The following is a 21,042-nucleotide window of genomic DNA, read 5'->3' on the forward strand; positions in this document are numbered from 1 at the left end:
CCGCTCCTCCATCTCCCCAGCTTCGCCCCACCCCTCCAACAACTTCCTAGTTTTAGAGTCCGGGGTGTGCTGGGAAGTCTAGGTGGCTTCCCTCGCCCACCTGCGGGGGGGCCAGCCTCATGATGGGCCAGAGCCTGAGGAGCCAGAAGTCTGGGAATGGGGTGCTGGACCCCCAGTGTTGGTTCCGCCAGGACAAGCCTGCCCCTTCTCGCGGGCCTGCTCCTGGGGCCTCTTCTCGCATCCCAGCTCCTCCTCGCTCACCTTTGTTCAGGTATTCAGGACAGGGCTTGATGGGGGCTGTGCGGCATGTGAGGCCCTATTTTCTCTGTTGGGGTGTCCCAGCCCACAGCATGTTCCCCTTTCGTGGCCTTGTGTCCTGCGCCTGCTGCTATTTTGAACACTTCTCTCTTTCCTGAGGATGTTAAAAAGCAAAGGAAGCATTGGCATTATGCACTTGGGGCTCAGAGACAACTGGGTCACTGCCGTGAGCTGAGCTCCAGCCAGAAGCCGGGCCGCTGCGGGATCACTGACCGGGAGAAGGCCAGGCTGCCTACCGCCCAGTCTCTGGGGCAACTTACTCAACTCCCCTGAGTCTCTGACGCCCTCGCAGCAGACGGTGGGCAGGATCCCAGGGATATGCTCACTGTCAGTCTGAGAGCTATTCGTCAGCGGCCCTCCTGTGTCCCGGGCAGCCCTATGCTCTAGTATGTTCTAGTAGTCCTAGTGCTAGGCAGACCAGGCTACGAAGATCCCCGAGGTGGGAGGGCGACAACAGGCAATACACGCCAAAATACACTGCCCAGAAGAACTGTGTGCATCACCGGCTGCCCTTGGTCACTAACAGGACTGAGGTTCCTCTAGGGTGTGGCCAGCTGGCTGGGTTTGCCTGGGCTGCAGCGGTCCCTGGGCTATGGGGCTTTCACTAGTAAGGCTGAGCCTCCAGGCAAACCTGGACAAGCTGCTTTCTGCTCTGTGCTCCCTGCAGATGCCTACGGGAGTCAGGAGGGTGAGGCTTCTGCTGAGACTTCTCTTAATGCCCTCGTGACCTGGGCAGGTCACCTAACCCCTCAGGCTCCAGGTTCTCTGAGAAGTGGGGTAATCGTGGTCTTTACGGTGCACAGAGGGGACCGGCGCCCATCACGGGCTGGGTTCTAGCCCTGCTGTTCTCAGGGCCACTGTCTGCTCCCCCAGGCCTCTCCTATCCTTCCCTACCCCATTCCCTCAGAAGTGTCAAGAAAATTCCGAGTATCTCCCGTAAGCAGCGAGTGGGCCTGTCCTCACCAACTCAGCACAGTTCCTAGCTGGTTTATCTCCTCTGAGCCGCAGGACACCTGTGAGCTTGGTGGTTACTGTGTGTCAGAGAGGTCGTGTCATCTGCCGAAGGCCACGTGGAGACGTGGCAGGCATGGCCGGCGTGGGCCAAGGGCCCGCCCCTGCCCCTCGCTGCTGTGTGCTGGGGCTCTGGTCTCCTCACCCATCCGTTTGCCTTGCAGAGAAAATCTACATCATGAAGGCTGACACAGTGATTGTGGGGACCGTGAAGACCGAGGTGCCTGAGGGCCGGAGCCTGGTGGGGCCGGCGAGCCCTGTGGCGCCCGAGTTTGAGGATCTAGAAGTGGACCATGCGCCCCACTATCCGGAGCAGGAGACAGAGCCGCCACAGGGGAGCTCGAGGGATGTCATGTTCTCAGTGGAGGAGGAAGGGAAGGAGGACCCCTTGCCCACCACGGCCTCTGGGAAATGAGGCCTGGCCTGCGCTGGGGCTGAGAGGGTGGCTGGGCGCCCCCTGGGAGGCCAGGCCAGCACAGCTGGCGCCGAGCCGGGGCCGAGGCCCACCTGGCGTGGACTGAGTTTCCACCTTCCCGTGGAGGACCAGCCTGTGCGCGCAGAAGGCAGGTGGCGTCTGTGCGCACCCCAGCAGCTGTCCCTCAGCCCAGGCCTTCAGGGAGCCGGGTGTGTGCGGCAGACACCCGGGGACTGGGTCTGAATGGCCGTGTTCGTTGGAGCAGCGACCGCTGGCACTCTGCCTTCTCTACTGCCCGAAGGAGCCCCGGCGCCCTGCATCCCCGGACCCACGCCGAGGCCCCGAGGCCCCGAGGCCCGGCCCGCTGCGCCCTTGCCTCTCCTCAGAAGCGATACCCATTGGGCCTCGCGCCCCAGTTACTGTAAACGTGACCTCCGTGGGCACCGAGCCAGCACCTGTGGTTGATCCTGAGTCAAAAGGGAAGTTGAGGGACGGGTGTGGCGGGCTGCCGCCATCTTGGCTGCCCTGGCCTGTGAGCACCGGGCCTGCGGAGAGGGACCCTCCCGGGGCCGCTGTTCTGTGGCCTCGTGGCGGCCGAGGGCTTTGGATCAAGTCAGCTCGGAGTGTCCCCCAGCCCGTCCCTCCGCGGGAAGCTTGGAAGGCCCAGCGGCGCGGACAGCAGCGCCAGACAGCGGCCACCCGGGCTGGAGGGGCCTGCCCACCGCTGGTGCCTGCTCACCCGCTGTGCCGCCTCCTCACACGGAAACGGGGAGCCGCGCACCCTACGCGCCCTGTCTGCTCAGAGTCGCCTCCCGCGTGAACGCAGCGGGCTTGGTGAACATCCTGGTGCTCCCGGCTGGGACGCGGATGTCAGAATCGGCGCGGCTTGCCGGCCTCTTCGGGCAGAGGAGCGCACGAACTGGGATTCAGGTGTCTCCAGTTCGCCCTGAGCGCAAGCGGCCGGCCTGGGTCTGCTGGGCAGCTCTCCCAGGGGCCCCAGACTCACGTCAGCAAGTGGCCTTGGGGAGGGCCGTGAGGCAGAGGGCAGGACGCTCCCGCGGCGGCCGCAGCCCGCACCAGGAGTGGCGGGCGCCTGCAGGCCCCGGAATTACCCACGCGCGCCGGTTGGGAAAGATGCTGGTTACTCACCAGGAGCTAGCGCTCTGGAGGAAGTTGGGGCGGCCTCAGGAATCACAAGGGTGGTTTCTGAAACTGCTCAGATGATGTGGGGAAAGTTGGAGAGGCCAGGACTCGGGACTCAGTGAGGAGCAGGTGCACCAGAAGCTGGACAAGTCTCCGCGGATGGGCGGCAGTCACCAGAAGGCCGATGCAGGACATGTGGGCACCTTTGCCCCCCCCCCCCACCAGGCACCTGTGGCCACACCCCCTGAGCAGGGGCCTCCTTGACCCAAGGAGAGTGACCCGGAAGCACACCCTTCTCGTGCAAGAGTCTGTCACAGAACTTTGATCCTCTGAAAACCCTTAAGACGCCTTAAAAGTGAATTGCGGAGCTCAGGAAGCCACCCCGAGAGTACCTGCGAGCCCCTGAGGGCCGAGCGGCTGAGCATTCTCTCTCCCAGGCCTGGGATTGCCTCTTGGCCCCAGAGGCCCCGGTGGCCAGTCTGTGGGAACCGGGGTGGGATGGGGGCAGCCCTTCCTGAAGCTGGAGGGGCCCGGGAGGTAAATCCTTTCCCCTCGGCTCCCTTCCCTGGTGCCGGCGTCACTCGGAGAAAGCCGCTCTCATGGCAGGCTTCCTCGGGGTGTCCGCAGAAGGCCGCTTCCCTCCTCCCGCCCCTCCCTGAAAAGCTGTGGTCGGGGAGTGTCAGTAAGTCCTACAGAAGCAGCTGTATTCAAAGAAAAACCAGGTGGTGGGTGGTCAATGATTCTAGTTCCTTAGAATCCCGAAGGCCAGGGCCACTTCCTAAGGGGAACAAGAGGCACCCCCAAGAGTGAGGTGCGAGGGCCCAGGTCACGTCTCATCACAGGCCTTGTTGGGCTGAGCTGAAATGAAACTGCTGCTGAGCTGAGGGCCAGCTCTTGTGCAGTGTTTGGGGTGTCGTCTCACCCCCTCACCCCCGTCCTCCCAGTCCTTTAACGTGTACTCGTGTAGTCGTCGAGGAAGTTGGGGGGAAGGGTGGCGCCCGAGGGGGTGGGGAAGGACCAGAGGCAGGGCAGGGCCCAGAGGGCCAGCTCAGCCCTGGGGATGCCACTGAGGTGCCAACGCGGTGAGCTTCCGCAGCGGCTCCCGGGCCCTGAGGAGAGGCTACCCGGCTGCACCCTCCCGCCCCAGCCCTGCCCTGGGTGGCACCCTGTGCTGTGTAAGCACCAGCTTGGCTCCCTGGCCTGTGAATAGGCGTGTCCATCTCTGACAGGGCCGCGGGGGGCCCCTTAGATGTCACCTCTCAGCTGTGTCCGCCTTCCGCTGGCAGCTGCTTCTTTTAAAACCCTCGTGCGCGCGGTTCCAGCTGCCTCCCACCTGAAAGCAGGTGACCCTCGGCGGCCTTAGGAAACCCTTTGCCCAGGAAAACAATATAATCGGTGGTGGCCCACTCTGGCCCACACGGCCTCCGCCTAGGCAGCTTTGGGGCCAGGGAAAGGGAGCCCCCACAGTGGGCAGGCCCCTCCTTGCTCTGTGGGGTGTCCTGCAGAACCCCTCAGGTCCTGGGCAAAGGATTAGCCTTTTGCTCTTCAGCTTGGCGCTGGTCATCCCCAGGGTCTCACTGCAGGCACATCCCGCCCAGGATCCCTGCGGTGCCTCTCAGGGCCCTCCCTTCTCGTGCCCCCAAGCCCTGTGACGAGCAGGCCCCGTGATGGCTGCAGCCCTTGCCAGTCCTCAGACGCCCTCTGTCTGGTCTGTGCTGTGTCCAGCAGACGAGAGGGGCAGCCTGACCAGGGACCGCCTGGCTGTGTCTGCAGGAGGGCGCTTTCTGGCCAGGTGGTCCAGGAAGGCTTCTGTGAGGAGGTGAACGGACGAAGTGGGGGACCTGAGGCGAGAGCATCCTGGGATGGCAGGGGAACCCCAAAATCAAAGGTCCAGAGGTGGGAAAGCGCCTGGCCTTGAATTTGAGCAGCTCACCCCAGGGTGGGCACCTGGTGGCAGATCAGAGAGGAGAGATGGTGAGGGCCAGGTCATGGAGGCGGCACCGCCGTGAGGACTTTGATTTTACCTCAGAGCGGCAGTGAGTGCATCTTTCTCCTCTGCTAGCAGAGCAGTAAACATCCTGGTATTATCCCAGCGATGTGTGAGGGAAGCCAAGCCAGGGAGGGCGCTAGCCAGTCAGGAAGCTCAGCCGGCTTCTCAGAAAGGCGCCAGGCCTTCCCGGCGGGCAGCTCAGCTCCGGCCGCTGACGCCAGCACGGTGGGCTGGGAGTGGGGCCGTCCGGGTTCCCCTTTCTTGGGGTGTCTCCCAAGACAGTAAAAACCCAACCAAAAGTCCTGGGGAGGCTGGGGCCTCTGTGTTTGCGCGGGGCGTGGGTTTCCCTAGATCAGGACCACTTGGGCCCGGGCCTCTGCCTCTGGCCTTGGGCCAGCTCGTGACCGCTCCTCTCTGGCTCGCTGTTGGGAAAGGAACTGGGCCGGCGCCTCGCTGCTGCCACGGGGCTCCCGCCTCCTGCTCTGCGGTTGCCGGCCACATGGTCTCCTGCGCCATCCTGAAGAGCTTTCAAGGTTTCCTGACTTGCGAAACGGCATATTTGCCTTGCGAGGTGCTGGCCAGGCTGGGGGTACTGTGGGGGTGTAGCCCCGCTTGGTCTGGTGCCAGGCAGGTTCCCTGGCGGGTGAGTGATGGGCCCACGAAACAGCGTTTTAAGGGCTTTTAGGGTTTGCCCCCAACTTCTACATATGGGCTTCGTCAGGATCGCTGGGAGGGGGCTAGGCTCCCCATGGGCATCACACAGCCGAGAAGGGCCAGAGCTGCGTTCAAGACGCGCCCACCCCCACCCCCCACCTCTGCAGGCTGCCATGGCTCTGGCTGTGTTTATGCTACAATTATCTTCTGGCTCTGTGCTCCTCAAAAGTTTCCTTTTGCTTCCAAGCCACGTAGCTAGACGGAGGAAGCTAGATGGAGGAAGCAGGTCAGTTTCACCCCTTCTTTCATAGGGGGGCACAGACAGTTGCAAGGAGTGGGGTAACCTCTCCAGGCTCCAGTGCCTGGCTGGGTGTGGTTTCCTGACCTGGCCCAGAGCCAGCCCCGCCAGCACCTCAGACCTGGAAGCAGCCTCCGGGACAGGGGCTGACGCTGAGGCGGGCAGACAGGGGCCGGGAGACAGGCCGCAGAGAGGCTGGGGAGCTGCCTGGCAGCTGAGTCACCGTCTTCATTCTCAGCAACTCCTTGCAGCCCTCTCTGCTCCTCCCAGCCAAGGCAGCTCAAGAACAAGCCTTCCCTTGAGATATCTGGGGAAACTGGGCCTCACAGCGGTAAAATGGTTTCCCGAAGGGCCCAGTAAATTGAGAGCAGCCGTGACTGGCCGTTTCGCAGGAGCCAAGTGGCCCGCGTGATGGCATAGGAAGATGGAGGGCCAGGCCCTCACCCTTGGCTGAATGCGCTGGCATCACTATCTTGAAAACTAGTAATACTTGGAACAAGGGTCCAACATTTTCAGTTGTCATTAGGTCCCAAGAATTATGGTTGGGTCCTGCTTCGGGGCAGGGAACTTGTAAAGAATCTACTCGAGCCCAAAGCACTTCCTGTACTTTACCACTTCACCTCGGAGGCAACATCATCACAGATGAGCTCGTTTAATCTCATTTTTCAAAAGTGATACATGGCTGATGACCCACCAGGACTGTTCAGCTGGGTCCATGAGCCACTTCAAAACTCAGCGTCTTCATACTGGTCAGATGTGATGCAGCCCATTGCCCCATGATGGAGAGATGGCTAGCGAAGGTGTGCTTCAGAGACCCTGGGAGTACCACTCAGTCGTAAAAAAGCAATCGCTTGCTGTGGCCACCACCCGGATGGACTCGGAGGACGTGTGCTAAGCTATAAATAAGTGTAAAAGGAAAGGCCAGTCCTGTATGATTTCACGCGTTTGCAGAATAGAAACCACACAAAAGCAAACCTTTTGTCCCTGACGATGCAACAGCGGTTGCGGAAAGGAAAAGAGGGGAGGGAAGTGGAAGAGGGGGCCTCTGGCTGGTGGGGGTGGGGACTGGACGTCGGTGGTGGCCCTGGGGAGAAGATGCCACCTTGGAACTATATTGTGCTATCAGTAATGGGACCTCACTTTTATAAAAGTAAAACTTTCTGTCTTCAAACACCTGTTGTTTATTTTGCTCACAAACCGCTGGTCTGGTCGTGTTGGGGATGGCTCCTCTCTGCTCGCGGGGGCCTGGCACGGTGCCCCTGGCACTGGAGAGTGTACTGCATGGCTGGCCATTTGGTGCTGTCCCTTTATTCCTGTCCACGGAGCACTTGGGCCTTCCTTCCAATATGGCGGCCGGACTTCTGGAGCAAACACACCCCAGAGCTGGGACGTGGAACTGCCAGGTTTCTTAAAACCCGGGCCCAGAACAGGTTCAGACTTTCATCGCCTCTACTGAGCAAGCTGTCCATTGCTCAGGCGTGAGGGGAGGGGATGTAGACCCTACCCCAAGGCAGAAGGAGTGGCAAAGGTTTCTGAGCTCTTCCTGTGTGCCAGGCACAGCGAACACCGGTACCTCGGCTCATCTTTCCTTATCACCTGTGGTGGTTCCCAGTGTGGCTGGAGAAAGCTAAATCATCCACCCAATGCCATGTGGCTGGAATCTGAGTCCAAGTCTATCTGCAGAGTGGGGGTTCTGACCCCCCCACCCCCACCCTGGGGCTGACTGGCACATTCAGGGACCCAGGCAGTCAGAACATGGCAGGTCCCGCGTCAAGCCCACATCTGTCTGATTTGAGAACACTTTGAGGCTTTCTGAGTAATCCATTCAAAGCCCTAGAGGCCCCCTCAGGCCTGTCTAGAGGGGGGGGCAGGGGCTGGCACTCTCCCAGGGCAGGATGCCCCCAGCGCCCCAGCCCTGCACGGAACTGGGTGGCCTGGTCAGGAAGCCACAGAGCGCTGCAGGCAGATCATATGAGAACAGCCAGCCACGGGCACGTTGTTTTTCTCTGCGATGACACCTCACTCAGGAAATACCCACAGCTCAGGCAGGTGTGGAGGAGGGCGCCTCCTCCCAGGCCGAAGAGCCCCTGAGGACTCGGGGGTGCTCTCCGGTGGGCCTGGGGTCGCTGGACTGGGCGTAATCACTGGATGCTCCCTAAGCACTGCTTTGGGGCTATGGAGCTGGCTCTGGTGAAAGAGGCATGAGAGGTTCTGTCCTTGCTGCAGGGAAGTCACACCTTTGGTTGGACAGACAGCACTCTCGGTTGGTGAGGGTCTGGGCCTGTCTCAGTTAAATCTCACAGTGCCCTAGGAAGTGGTTGCTATTGTTAGCTGTGTGCTGGGCAAAGACACCCAGGCTTAGAAGTCAAGTCACTGACTCAGGATCTGTTAACTGGTGCAGTCAGGTCACACGCCCAGGCCATGTGCTGGAGCCCCAGTGCCCACCAGGCGGCCACACCACTCACCATTTGCTCAACCGCTCTGCTGTGGCTTAGTCTGGGGATACCTCTGAATCCCCCTCCAAGTCCCATGGCCTGCAGAACTCTGTCCAGCATCTGCCAGGCCCAGCGATGGGATGTGCTCACAGTTTCCATCCACCTTGCCTTTCCGAAGCCCAGCACTGCCCACACCACACCCTGAGAGCCCCCCCATGTCTTCCCAGGACCTAGTAGCTGAGGGGCCTTCCCTGGTGGCACAACCCATTAAAGCACAGCACTGTGAAGCTCGCCACAGCCACTTCAGCATGAGTTCGATTCCCAGCCAAGGAGGTGACCCACAGGGTGCAGCAGACCTCTCCTGTCTTCCTGCTTCTCCCCTCAGCTGCGTATTTCGTCAATCTGCCTGTTCTGCTCCCCACTCTGTCTCTGGGGAGTCCTCTCACCCAACACCTCTGGCCTGCACCCGAGTTCTGTATGCATCAATAATAAATCTTTAAGAAAAAAAAAGTGCTAGTGAGGTCTGCCCATCCAGTCCCCCAGAGCCAAACTCCTCTGAAGCTGTGTCCCACTGTCACCTTGACATCTGTGCCCATCCCCCAACTTCTATCTTCAACTTTCTCCTCCTCCAGGAAGACTTCCGGAACCAGCACATCTCTGTATCTGCCTGCGAAGGGGAACTGGAGGCTCCTACAGTGAGGTGTGGAGTCAAACCAAGGCTGAGGTGCAGTCACAGGCTGTGGCGAGGTGAGCAGGGGGCTCTGGCACCCACTGCCTGGCACTCATCTGGGAACGTGGGCCCCCCTTCCTCCTCTGTAAAATGGGTCTAATAAGAGCATCTTTCCAGGTTGCCAGGCTAAGCTCATTCACCAGTTTGTTAAACAAATCTCTGCTAAGGGTAGACTCTGGGCGCTACTGGCCGCTGGCATGGGGAGGGGTGCGTAAGAGTGATTGTGCTTGCCTTAGTGCTGGAAATGGCCCCAAAGAGGCAGGAGAGACTTCATGATGGGGCCTGTGGATCTGGCGCATGTGAGTCAAAAGCCTTGGAGCGTGGAGAATTTCGGGGCCACACAGAGCAGTGAGCGGTTGAGACTGGGGTGTCAAAGAAGAGAGCGTTTGTGAGTCTAGGGTAGAGACGGCCCCACCTGCCTTGGCTTCTCCAGGTGTCTAAGGAAGAAAGGGGTGACAGGCTCACAGGTAGCTGACTCCGCAGGCACAGGGAGGCAGAGTGGAAGGGTTGAGCGAGGTGGTTGGTGGGAGCTGCAACCGCCCTTGGGAGGCAGGGGAACTGCAGGGAGCGGGCCCCAGGGGAGTTTCCTTTGATTGGTATAGGGAAGAGGGAGGTGAGAACTTTGGGAAATTACTCTGGGAAACCTCCCCCTGCACCCTGGGGGAGCCAGGGCTCCATGCTGGGGAGGCAGGACATGAGGTGTCATCAGGTTCTGAGCCTGTGTTTATTGAGCATCTACTATGTGCTCGGTGCAGTGGCCTCTGAAACTCTGCTCCTTACAGCACCCTTGCAAAGGGGAACTATTTCTCCCCATCCTATAGATGAGGAAATGGAGACTCAGACAGATGAAGTGATCAGGCCAAGGTCAAGGTCACATGCTGAGGACTGACTTGAGTCAGGACTTGAGTTCTAGGTGATGGCAGAGTTGACTTCTTACTGGTGCATAAAATTCTACTACTCATTAGTGGAAAGTTCTGGCACATGCCTGGAGTGGGGTCTCCATGGCCTGGGGGAGAAGGGGTGAGACACAGGTGCTCAGTCCATTCGTGTGAAGGCGGCAGGGTCGGGTAGGGGTTGGGGAAGTCCTCTCTGTGTCCTGAGTAAGGGCCTACCGGTAGGCCTGCAGGACAACCTCGAGGTTACCAGACCACTGCTGCCTACTTCTAGAAACCCCGGGGTTCCCTCCAAGTTGCCCCACTCTGCCCACGCTCCTTCAGGGGTACTCATGCTGAGTCATGCCAATGTAGCCCTGCCCAGCTCAGGCTGGTACACACGTTCTCGTAATCGTCTGAGGAGTGAGGACTAGGAAATTGCACGAGGGGAAAATCACTGATTTCATCCTCCTTTTGAAATGGGGAAGGGAAAGCTTGGTGGGGAGTTGGGGTTCGCAGCTTTGCTCCCTCTGTGGAGGAGCTCTGTCAGGCCTCCTGCTTTAGAGATTTTTGCAGGATCTCAGGCTAGGCAAGGGGGTCCTGGACACTAAAATGGAAACAAACAGGTCCTCCATGGTGGCACAACGGGTTAAACCACCACATTATGAAGCTCTCCAAGGCCACAGCATGAGTTCGACCCCCGGCCAGGGAGTGACCCACAGGGCACAGCAGACCTCTCCTGACCTGCCCGCTGCTTCCCTCAGCACTGGATTTCAGTCGGCCTCTTCTGCTCCCCACTCTGTCTCTGGTGAAGCCTCTCACCCCCTGCACCTCTGGCCAGTACCCCAGTTCAATAAGCATAAATAAATAAATCTTTTAAAATATTTTAAATGATGTATTAATAAAATCTTTCAACTTGTAATTGTTCTGTCTTTGCTCATAACATCGTAACACTTTAAAATCATTTCCACCGGTTACAAAAGCTGTTAGAAATGCAAGACTTGGAATAATAGTGCCAGCAGCAGCTGGAAATGTGTTCCTTATTAAGGGTGAGAGCATAAACTCTCGCCTTAAAGGAATTTAAAATAAAGACTTCCTGCTGCTTGTTAAACAGAAATCTATGACCCACTGTTGGGCAAGAAACTCACCCAAGGAGGCCACACTGAGGGAACTGGCTTCTGGAGATTCCAAGTGGAGCTTTCTTTTTTTAAGATTTATTTAATTTATGCACAAAAGAATTGGGGTACAGGTCAGAAGCGTGAGGGTGTGAGAGGATTCACCAGAGACAGAGTGGGGTGCAGAAAAGACAAACCGACTAAAACCCACTGCTGAGGGGAGCAGTGGGGAGACAGGAGAGGCCTGCTGCACCCAGTGGGTCACTACCTGGCCGGGGATCGAACTCCAGCTGCCGTGGCTGCGATAGTTTCACAGTGCTGCACTTTAATCCATTGCACTACTACGGAGGGCCCCACATGGAACTCTTACAGAACTCCTGCTTTATTTGACGGACTAGGTCTCCGATTTCTACTGTCTGTGAATCACATTTGCCTAGTTTAGATCTCAAATTACACATGTGACTCTTTAAAAAAAAATCAAGTTAAAATGTATTGACCCAAGTAAGAAAGCTGAAAACATTTAATACTGCTCCTCACTTATCATAGGAGTTAACTTCCCCAAAATGTTTACCACAGCCAAAAAAAAAAAAAAAAAAAAATGTTTACCACAGCCAGATTGAAAGAGAGTTGGGCCAGACGGGAGGGCCTTTATCTCAGTATCCCATGTCCCAGGCTGCTGCAGATCTGAAGGGATTTGCCTTAGTGGAACCTGGAACAAAAGAACAAATAGCAAAGGCTACTCAGAGTGGTCCAGACCTGAAAAGAAAAAGAAACAGCAGGGCACATCAGCAATGTTGTGAATGACTAACAAATTTTGTATTAATTTTCACTTCTTAATAATCTACTGAAGGACCAAGACAAACCTACTGAATGTCCGATGTGAAAATAAGCTCCTTCCTGCCCTGGGAGGAGCAGGTGGGTGATTTCATGTTACCGTTGAGTAGATGCTTCTGAAGTAACATGAAAGCTAATAATATTCTTGTTGCAGGAGAAAAGACAAAGAATGGTTGAATGAGGAAGGGAGCAACGTCCAGACCAAAGGGTTGTGTCCTGGAACACAAACCAGGACAGTGTCTCTAGGTGCAAAGACCCAGGACCACAGCTGAGGTCTCGGAAACAGAGACGAATGAGCCTCACGAAAAAGAACACAGGAAGGCGTGGACGTGCTCCGCTTACCTCCAGTCAGGAGCAAGGGGAGGGTGACAGGTAGGCAGAATGCCTGAACCCCAGATCCAAAGGATAGAAAATGGTTCAAAAACATAACCTTAGAAAGGATTTCAGACATTTCCAAAAGAAGCAAAGGTATAACTTGAAGGTCAGGCTTAGATAAGTCAGTTTTTCTGCCTTCTTTTATGTCTTAATCTCGGGCTTTTTTAGATTTAGAATTCCCTATTGCAGAGAAAAAGGATACTGGAGATATGAAACTGGAAAAGAAGGGGCCCCCTGGTGCCCCAAGGGGCTAAGTCTCAGCACCATCAAACAATCTGCAGCTCCTGCAGCGCCAGTCCAATCCCCAGCCAGGGAGGGACCCACACAGCGCAGCAGACCTCTCCTGTCTCCCCGCTGCTCCCCTCAGCAGTGGGTTTCAGCGGACCTACCTGTTCTGCTCCCCACTCTGTTTCTGGGGACTCCTCTGGTGAACACCTCTAGCCTGTACCCCAGCTCTTATATGCATAAATAAATAAACAGATGTTTTTTTAAAAAAGAGAAAAACCAAAAGGAAGTATGAAAAAAACCATAAAAGACATAATGTGATGGAGAAAAGCTTATGTGTTAAGACAGTACCCAAGAGTGTCGTGTGATTGGCAGCTGACATGCTCTAGTTATGCACATTGCTCTCGGAGGAGGATCACTGCTCCAGATGGTGAGATTTTAGGGTTTTGGGGACACAACTCAGGAATGAGCCACAATAGTGGGGAGCAGGCCTACTCAGAGGAGCAGTGGCCCTCTGCCACTGAAGCTGCAACCCTCAGATCTGCTTTAGAAACCGGGATTCCAGGCTGATGGTTACCATTATTGAGCGCTTACTTGGTGCCAGGTACTTTTCATGTTTCATCACATTTATTCTTCGAAACAAGCTTGCGAGTCAGTTTACACTTACTGTCATTCTATATAGCAAGAAGTGGGTTCTCAGAGACGTGCGGTGACATGGCTGAGGTCACACTATCGATGAATGACAGAGCTGGGATCCAGACCTAGGCAACCAAGAAAACAAAGTTATCTCTCCATCTGAGATTCATTTGAATGAAGTATCTTACTCTCCCTTGTCTCCCCACCAGCCTAGCAAAGAAAGCTTTGAGAACCTTTGGTTTAGAGCATTTTCTAATACCAGACCTCCTGCCAGAGGGCAAGAGATTCCAATGGGCTGGAGAGATCCTGGAGGGCTTCAAGAAGGAGGTGAGGTTGGAGCAATGTGATGAATGTCACATCTTAATGTGAAGTTATGTCATTACTGCCTGGAAGCGGAGGTGAGACCCTTCTGGAAGGTACTTTGGAGGAAGCCTTTGGGGTTGATGAGGTGAGGACAGGTTTAGGAGATTTACTTTATACATGAGGAAAAGCCACACAGAAATTGTGACAGGCACTGTTGGCCTTTGCTTCCTGGTTGGGTATGGCTGAAGAAAAGGGGCCTCTGTCTCTGTGCAGTGTGGGCTACTGTGATGGGATAAGATGGACTTGGTCATTCTAGCTCTCCCAAAGGGCCTGCCCTGGGAAAAGTCTGTGTTCAGGGTGCATGTCTTCATCTGTGAAGTGGAACTTCTTTGTGATGAGTGGCACAACTTATAAGGGGTTACTGTCTTGGGAAAATCTTTTGTGATTTTCCAGATTTCAGTGAGATTTCTCATACAGATATTTGTTCTGTATTAGGTCCACACTGCTAGATGTGTGGAGTGGATGAACTATTTAAATGAGGCTCTGCCATTCAGCTCACCCGGTGTTGCAAATATCAGATGAGAGCTTGAGGATGTAGATGTTGTCTTGTGAGTTAGGGAAATATGTTGATAGCTTTCACCCTTGCCACACCCAAATGCAGAGAAATTCAAACCACTGAAAGGCCCAGAACAAGCTCTGAACAACAGCAACTACAACAATAACAAAAAAAAAAAAAACTAAAAAAAATTTCCAGAATTAAAAAATGTTGAAAAAAATCACAAACTGAGGGGTGGGGAGTGGGGGCCGGAAATCTCTGAGCCAAAGGTAGACCATGTTCATGAATGGGATAAGTTAATGTTTCAATGATGTTAGATCTCCCTCAAATTCACCTGTCAAATCAGTACAATCTCAAAATCAAGCCAGAACTTGAAGGACTTAAGTGTATTCTAAGCTATCTAAGTGGGACTAGAGAGCTGTAAGTAATTTAGTCAATTTTGAAAAAGAAGAACCAGGAATGTTCACTTGCCAGATGCTAGACATCGTGCAAGTCTCTACTAATAAAACCGGGTGGAACAAGGGGACCACTGGACCAGAACAGGTCATTCAGTGGAATCGCATAAGCACCTTCAGTGATTAGAGGGTGGACTGTTTGGTATGGAAGACACTTGTTCACTCTGTGTGGAAAAGGAGCTGAGTTTTCTGACCTAACACGCCACGCACAATTCAAATATTCTGAAGACCTTGACATGCAATAAAGTCATAAGTCTCATGAAGAAAAATGTCTTTCTATCCACAGTCAGGGAAGGCTCTTTAACCAAGATCAACAGGGGAAAAACAAACTTTGATGGACATAGTCATGTAAAAGTTGAAGCTTTTTATTTTAAGAAAGAGCACACAAGCAGGAATCCTAGAATGGGATGATAGCGTGGAGATAGATGGGTCTATGATGTCCAGAACAACAAGGGCTTAATATCTAGAATATACAGGAATTATTGCAAAGCTACAAGAAAAAGACAGGAAATTATAGAAATACAGTTAAAGGATGTGAACAAGCGCTCACAGGAGGGGAAACCCGGGTGACTAAGAAGAAATGAAGAGGTACTCAAACCCACGAATATTCAGAGAAATGCAAATAAAACAGCAGCAGTCCCAGTCCATACCCAGCAGGTGGCCAAGTCAGAAGGTTGGCTAACGGTGCCTATGGGGAGTTAAGTGTGGAAACGGGGATCCTGTGGCCCTTCTGGGGGAGGGATGCGGCCATCCTGGCATGATTCTGGCAGTGTCAGTGATACAGGCACACGACTGCCCCCAAGATCTGATGCCACTCTGGAGATACTGCGGACCCACTGTGTGCTTCACAAGGTCACATGATGAGCCTCTAGTGGGGCCGGCCAGGGAGCAGGGGCTGGGGGAGGGGAATAAATCGAGAGCGAAGCTTGCCAAGAGAGGTCTGAGGAGTGTGATTCATTGAATCCGCTGTACCCAAGGTCCAAAAACAATGAGAGTGCGAGAAAGTCATGCAGAAGAGATTCCGCTCATGCTAGCTCCAAAATTAGAAAATCACTAGGAACTATATACAAAACAGTTACTAACAAGTAACAAAGGTCTGGAGGTGGGCCCAGCTGTGGGGAGGCTAATTCCTGTCCAGGCCAGCGCAGTCCAGTTTGTAATGGGGTGGAAAACTCGGTTGGGGGGTGCCCAGGGAAGCAGGAGATCTGAGGCAGGAGGTGGCGAGGCTGCAGATAGTCTTTGCTGGTCTTGAGCTGGAAACCGGGATGCCTGTTTCTCTGCTCCTCCGGCCCTGGGTGCCAGCAGTGAAATGGGATGAGGAAGGGGGTTTGGAGAGTGAGGTGGGGGGTGGCAGTTTGGTAAGGGTTGGAGGTTATGAGGGGAGGAGGAGCTGGGGTGAGGGATGGAAGCTTGGGAGTTAGTGGGAGGGGGGAGGCTTATCCCTCAAGGAAGAGGAATATTAGCAGGGCCTCGGTGAGACTGAAAGCAGGTAGGAGAATTGAAAGCACTTTGAAAATAGAAAAGGCAATAAAAGGAAACCCACTGACAAGATCAAACGTCGTCTCAGCCGCGGGTACCCAGAGACTCCTCCTCGGCGGTGGGAGTGTCTAGGGTACAGCCCCTGGAAGAGGAATCTGACAGGGCCAGTGAAATTGAAAATGTGCGAACCCCACCACCTGGCAGTTCTACTTTCTAGGGTTATGGCCTAGAGGAACCTCCTGTGCCGGTGGCAGAGCCAGAGGGCAAAGCGGGAGGGCAGGTGGGCATGGTGGGGCAGGCCTGGGCAGCAGGTGGAAGGGTGGAGCCAGGGCTGAAGTCATCAGGAGGGAGGTGGGGCAGGGGCCCTGTGGTTTGTATAAATGCAGGGGTCACTCAGGGAGCCCGGGGCCAAGGTGCCCATTTCAACATGAAAAGGGGACTTGAGACTCTGGAGCAGCTCCTTTTGGGAGAACTTTGATTTTGTTATTTCTTTATGCATGCAAGAGCTGGGGTGCAGGCCAGAGGCGTGGGGATGTGGGAGGATTCCCCAGAGACACAGTGGGGAGCAGAACAGGCAGATCCACTGAAACGCTCTGCTGAGGGGAGCTGTGGGGAGACAGGAGGGGTCTGCTGCGCCCTGTGGGTCACCCCTTGGCTGGGGTCGAACTTGTGCTGCAGCGGCTGCGGCAGCTCCACAGTGCTGAGACTTAGCCCCTTGCGCCACCAGGGAGGCCCAGAAAAGACTGCAATTTTTCATGAAAAAAAAAGAAGAAGAATTTGAAGCAAAAATTGATTCCACCAATATTTGCTGAGCCTAGCATTTAAGAATATTTTCTTTCTAGCTAATGTTGCTGTTTGTGTTGCTTCCTGAGACCCAGCAGAGAGGGAACGAGACAAGTTTTCTTAAACAGATAAACAGGCACAGCAGCCCCGGGGGCTAACAGGTCAGTTCCAGATACAGGACGATGGGTGTTTCCTATATGATGCCTGGATCTTTTTCACTTCTTAAAAAACATCAAAACAGGCCCTCCCTGGTGGTGCAGCGGGTTAAAGCACAGCACTGAGAATCTAAAGCCGCTTCTGCATGAGTTCAATTCCCGCCTGCCCTGGAGGTGACCACATGGTGTGGCAGACCTCTCCTGGCCCGCCCGCTGCTCCCCTCAGCAGTGTACTTCGTCGATCTGCCTGTTCTGTTCCCCACTCTGTCTCTGGTGAAGCCTCTCACCGCCCCTGAGCCTCTGGCCTGTACCCCAGTTCTGTATGCACAAATAAATAAATCTTTAAAAAAAAAAAAAAACATCAAAACATAGATGATAGAGGGTGACAAGTCAGATGGGCGTGAACTACAACAAGCGGTTTGCAGTAGGCGGGACGGGAAGCCACACAGCAGCAGAGCAAGGGCGGCCAGTCAGTCATGCAGGACCCCCGGGGCGGAATCGGCCAGCTCACCCCCAGCCCTGTCTCTGCCCCTCTCATGAAATCACAGAATCCCCAACGACTGGGACAGGCGAGTCCTCACCCAAGGGGTGCCCCTCCCCCAGGGCACGGGGGCAACTTGGCTAGCACCTTCTGCAGAGCTCATGTGCAAGTTCAGCATCCTCACCCCGAAGCCCGCCTGCTGTCCTGGCCCAGCCCAGGCGCTCAGCTTACTGCAGAGGACCCGGGAGGCGGGTCCCAGAGTTGTCACTGGCCCCGCAGGCTGGACTGAGGGTCTTCCCCAAAAGGTTGCTTCCTGGGAAAAGGTAACCCAGACAGGAGGATTTGGGTGCCGGGGGCAGGGGTGGGGTGGGAGGAAGCCAGGGGGCTTCCTTCCTTGACTCCCCTCTCCAATTTGCCTGGGGGAGGAGGAGCCGCCCCTGGCACCAGCCACTGCAGGACGGTGTGGCCTTCAAGGGCGGAGACGGGGTCCTGCTTCTCTCTATATCCTGGGGAGCGGGGGGGACCCAGAGAGGGCACCACAAAATGGGAGTGAGTGAGGAGGACACACAGGACTGGTGTACGCAGGAGGAGTGAAATGGGGGTGGGGAGCCAGCCGTGCTTCTCCGCCCAGTGCCCCCAGCCCCTGCCCTGAGTGGCCAGCTTGGTCCTCGATGTCGCTCTGAGGACGAGGGTGGCACACGAGACCAGACGGAGGAGGCAGTTGCTGCGCGTGAATAACACCACATGCTACTTCCTGTTCAGGACTGTGGGGCATGAGTCATCAGGGGCTGGCCCCAGCACTTGGGGCGCTGAGGTAAGCAGGACTCTGGGGCCAGAGAGAAGGAGGCTCTCCCTGACTGCAGGCCAAGCTGGTCCTGTTGCCCCGACAGCTTCTGTGTGGCTCCCAGACCAGGCCAGAGGAGCTGACGGTTCTGAGCACCCCACACCCCCATAGCCGCAGCAACACCTCGGGACCCACCTGCAGCCACAGCACCTGCTGCAGTGAAGTCTGGGCTCAGTGTCCCCCAAAGGTGCCTGTCAGTCTCTTGGGGGCTCACTCAAAAGCAGGATCACTGGGCCCTCAGCAGACCTGGGGTGGGGGCGGGGGCGGGCCAGAAATCTGCGCGTTCAACAGTCCTTCCAGATGGTTCTGGGTGGCTGGGAGCTGGAGCACCATCCCCCAAACAGCCCACTGGCACGCAGCACATAGCAGTGCTCAGTAACAGCTGTGGGCCCCTGGCTGCCCTCGCATGCGGTGCCTGCTGCGTCTGCCTCGCCTCCTGCTTGCAGAGCAGAGTGTTCAGCTTGCTGGGGTGCTGAGCTAGTGGGGCTCCCTGAAGGCTGTGGCTGCCCTGGGAGCCCCAGGTCAAGGATGCAGACGCTGGACATGCATCTGCCAGGCTGGGGCCGCCGTCCTGCCTGCTGGAAGCCTGCTGGTGACTCACCACCCGGGAGCAAATGGGGTATTCTTTTTCTTTCTGCTTGGCACCATGATTCTGGGGGTCTAAGACAAGCACAGCTGGGGAGACAGGTTGAGTGGGTAGACTGGGTGTGACGGCATGGAATGGATTCGGCGAGCTTGATGTCCACTCACCCACCCACTACTCACGTCCCTGTTACCGTATCCTGAGTGCACTAGTCTGGTGTGCATGCTCACTCCAATTTCATTGCATACTCTCTGTCTCCCCTGGTCCCGGGGCACAGAGGGGAGCAGGACGGGGTCCCCTGCCCTTGAAGGGCACCCCATCCTGCAGTGGCGGGGGAAGCAGAGGCCCCTGGCTGTGGGGCCTGCTGTGCTAGAAAGCTGCCCCGGCCCCCAGGACAAAGCCAGTAAGGCATCTGGCCCTGAGCCGGCTTCTATCACTGCTGGCACAATTGAGAGAGGGACCTGGCGCTGTGGGGGGGGGGGGCAGTGGAGCTCTGGGGGGACCCTGGAGCTCTGGGGGAACTTGGAGTTCCAGGAGGACACCGGGGCCCTGTGGCAGGGCTGGATGCTTCACCTCAGAGGGTTATTTCTTGCTTACGAGTGCTTGGAGGAGAGACAGGACCTGCCCGAGACTTTATGAGGAGGTTGGGGAAGGACAGATTAAAACTGGGTGCAAACAAGTTTAAAACAGGTGGTCTGTCTCCTCAGGCCTGCCTTTCACAGCTCCCTCCCTTGCTCTGCTCCCCCACAAACTGGAATGGGCTCCTGTGTTGGGTCCTGTCAGTTTGAGACTGGCGGGGACACCGGACCAGGGCAGGAGGAGGGGGGAAGCCAGGCACTTCCCTCCTCTCTGTTTCTGTAGTGTCTCCAGCATTGGGGCTCCAGACACCCGAGAGCCCGGGTCACCCCATGAGGTGCTGGGCTCTGAGTTGATAATGTCAGGGTTATCTTCCCTAATCCGTCTTTTAATCCCTCTAAAATCTTTCTAACCAAGCCCCCTGTGCTTTGTACCCTTGTAGACAGGGTTTGCTTTCCTGTTGATTTGGCTGCTGCGGGCCTCGCTTTGGGGGAGGGGTAGAGCTGGACCCAGGAAGATCTCTGGGAAGGGGAGTCCATGGCGGGGAAGGGGGCGAGTCGGAGGACCCACGGGGGAGGGCATCCAGGCTGAACCATGTATTTCTGCCTCCACCGGGTAACATCTCACTCCTGGCCTTTGACTCTTTCATGGACCAGGGGGTCCCCCAAGCCATCCACATACCACCTCTCTGCATGTCCTACGTCTCAGAAGCGTGTGGGGACCAGGTGATTTCCCAAGTCTGATCAGGCGGGATTTCCCACTCCCCAAGAGTTACTTCCCATTTTCTCATTCAGCACCTAAAAGCATCATCCTTGCTGTCCCCATCAAGAGGGACCCGGGGGGAGGTGGCCCCGAGAAGTGGCTCCTTGCCTCTGGGGGTGGTCTGTAGTGACAGGACAAGGGGGCAGAAAAGCCTCCTGCCATCTGCTCACCCACCCGGTGCCCCTGTGCTGTGGGCATAGACTCCAGGCTGGGAGAGTTCGGGCTGTTGCTCAAAATAAAGGGGGAGCAGGTGGCAGCTAGAGTGGGTGCTCAGTCCATGTGAACTCCAGGGGACCCCACAACTCTCTGCTGGCCTTTCTGTTCCAGCTTGACAGTCACCTGGACTTGGGGCTCACCAAGGCCGGCCTGCGGCTGGGGAGTCTGTGAAGAAAGTCAGAAAATACTTACTCAGAGCCTTTGTTACAAATATGCTGACTGTCAACACAGTGCTGCACACTGCCTGATGGGGGGGGGGGCGGCCTTCCATCCTCAGGTCACCTCTGTGAGGTTCAGACCCACGTGCTCTGGCCCTAGACGCTAAAGGAGAGCATGATCCAGAACTCTCTGCGCCCCCAAACCCCCCACCCCCCAGCTAGCCCCTGCTTTGTGGAAAGTTTTCCAAGCTACTGCCCCTTGCCCAGGAGAGCAGGAACGTGCAGGAGGTGCGGGCGATGCAGCACGACAGGTGGACAGGTACAGCCTCCAGGTAACCCCCAACCTGCCCCCAAATGGGTCTGCTGCCGGCCCCGAGAAGGGTGGAGATAGCGGAGGGGTGGGCGTTAGAAGGATGTTCAGGGGTCATCGAGGGCTGGCGCTGGAGGTGTCCACTTAGCCGCACTGGGATGGCAGCCTGGGGCCCACTGATGCCTGTGGTGAGGGTCCGCGGGCTGGGCAGGGGTTTGGCAGGGGGAGAGGAGGTGTGTCTGAGCCCCGCCCGCCGCGCCCGCCGCGCCCCGCCCCTGCCTGCCTCCCCGCGGTCCGGGGCTTTCGCTTTCAGTCCCCGAACAGATCAGG

At 56.3% G+C, this 21,042-nt stretch overlaps 1 protein-coding gene across 1 annotated transcript in view; it reads left to right on the forward strand.

Annotated features, from left to right (window-relative positions):
* Positions 1-1,744, forward strand: part of TNFRSF8 (tumor necrosis factor receptor superfamily, member 8) — a 23,523-nt gene extending 21,779 nt beyond the window's left edge. Inside the window, exon 12 of the mRNA XM_012722077.1 lies at positions 1,494-1,744. Within this exon, the coding sequence (XP_012577531.1) occupies positions 1,494-1,744 (251 nt within the window). The remainder of the gene's footprint in view (positions 1-1,493) is intronic.
* Positions 1,745-21,042: the final 19,298 nt, after the last annotated feature.

The sequence above is a fragment of the Condylura cristata genome, unplaced genomic scaffold, assembly GCF_000260355.1.
Source record: "Condylura cristata isolate star-nosed mole 26May11 unplaced genomic scaffold, ConCri1.0 scaffold00008, whole genome shotgun sequence".
NCBI classification, from domain to species: Eukaryota; Metazoa; Chordata; class Mammalia; order Eulipotyphla; family Talpidae; genus Condylura; species Condylura cristata.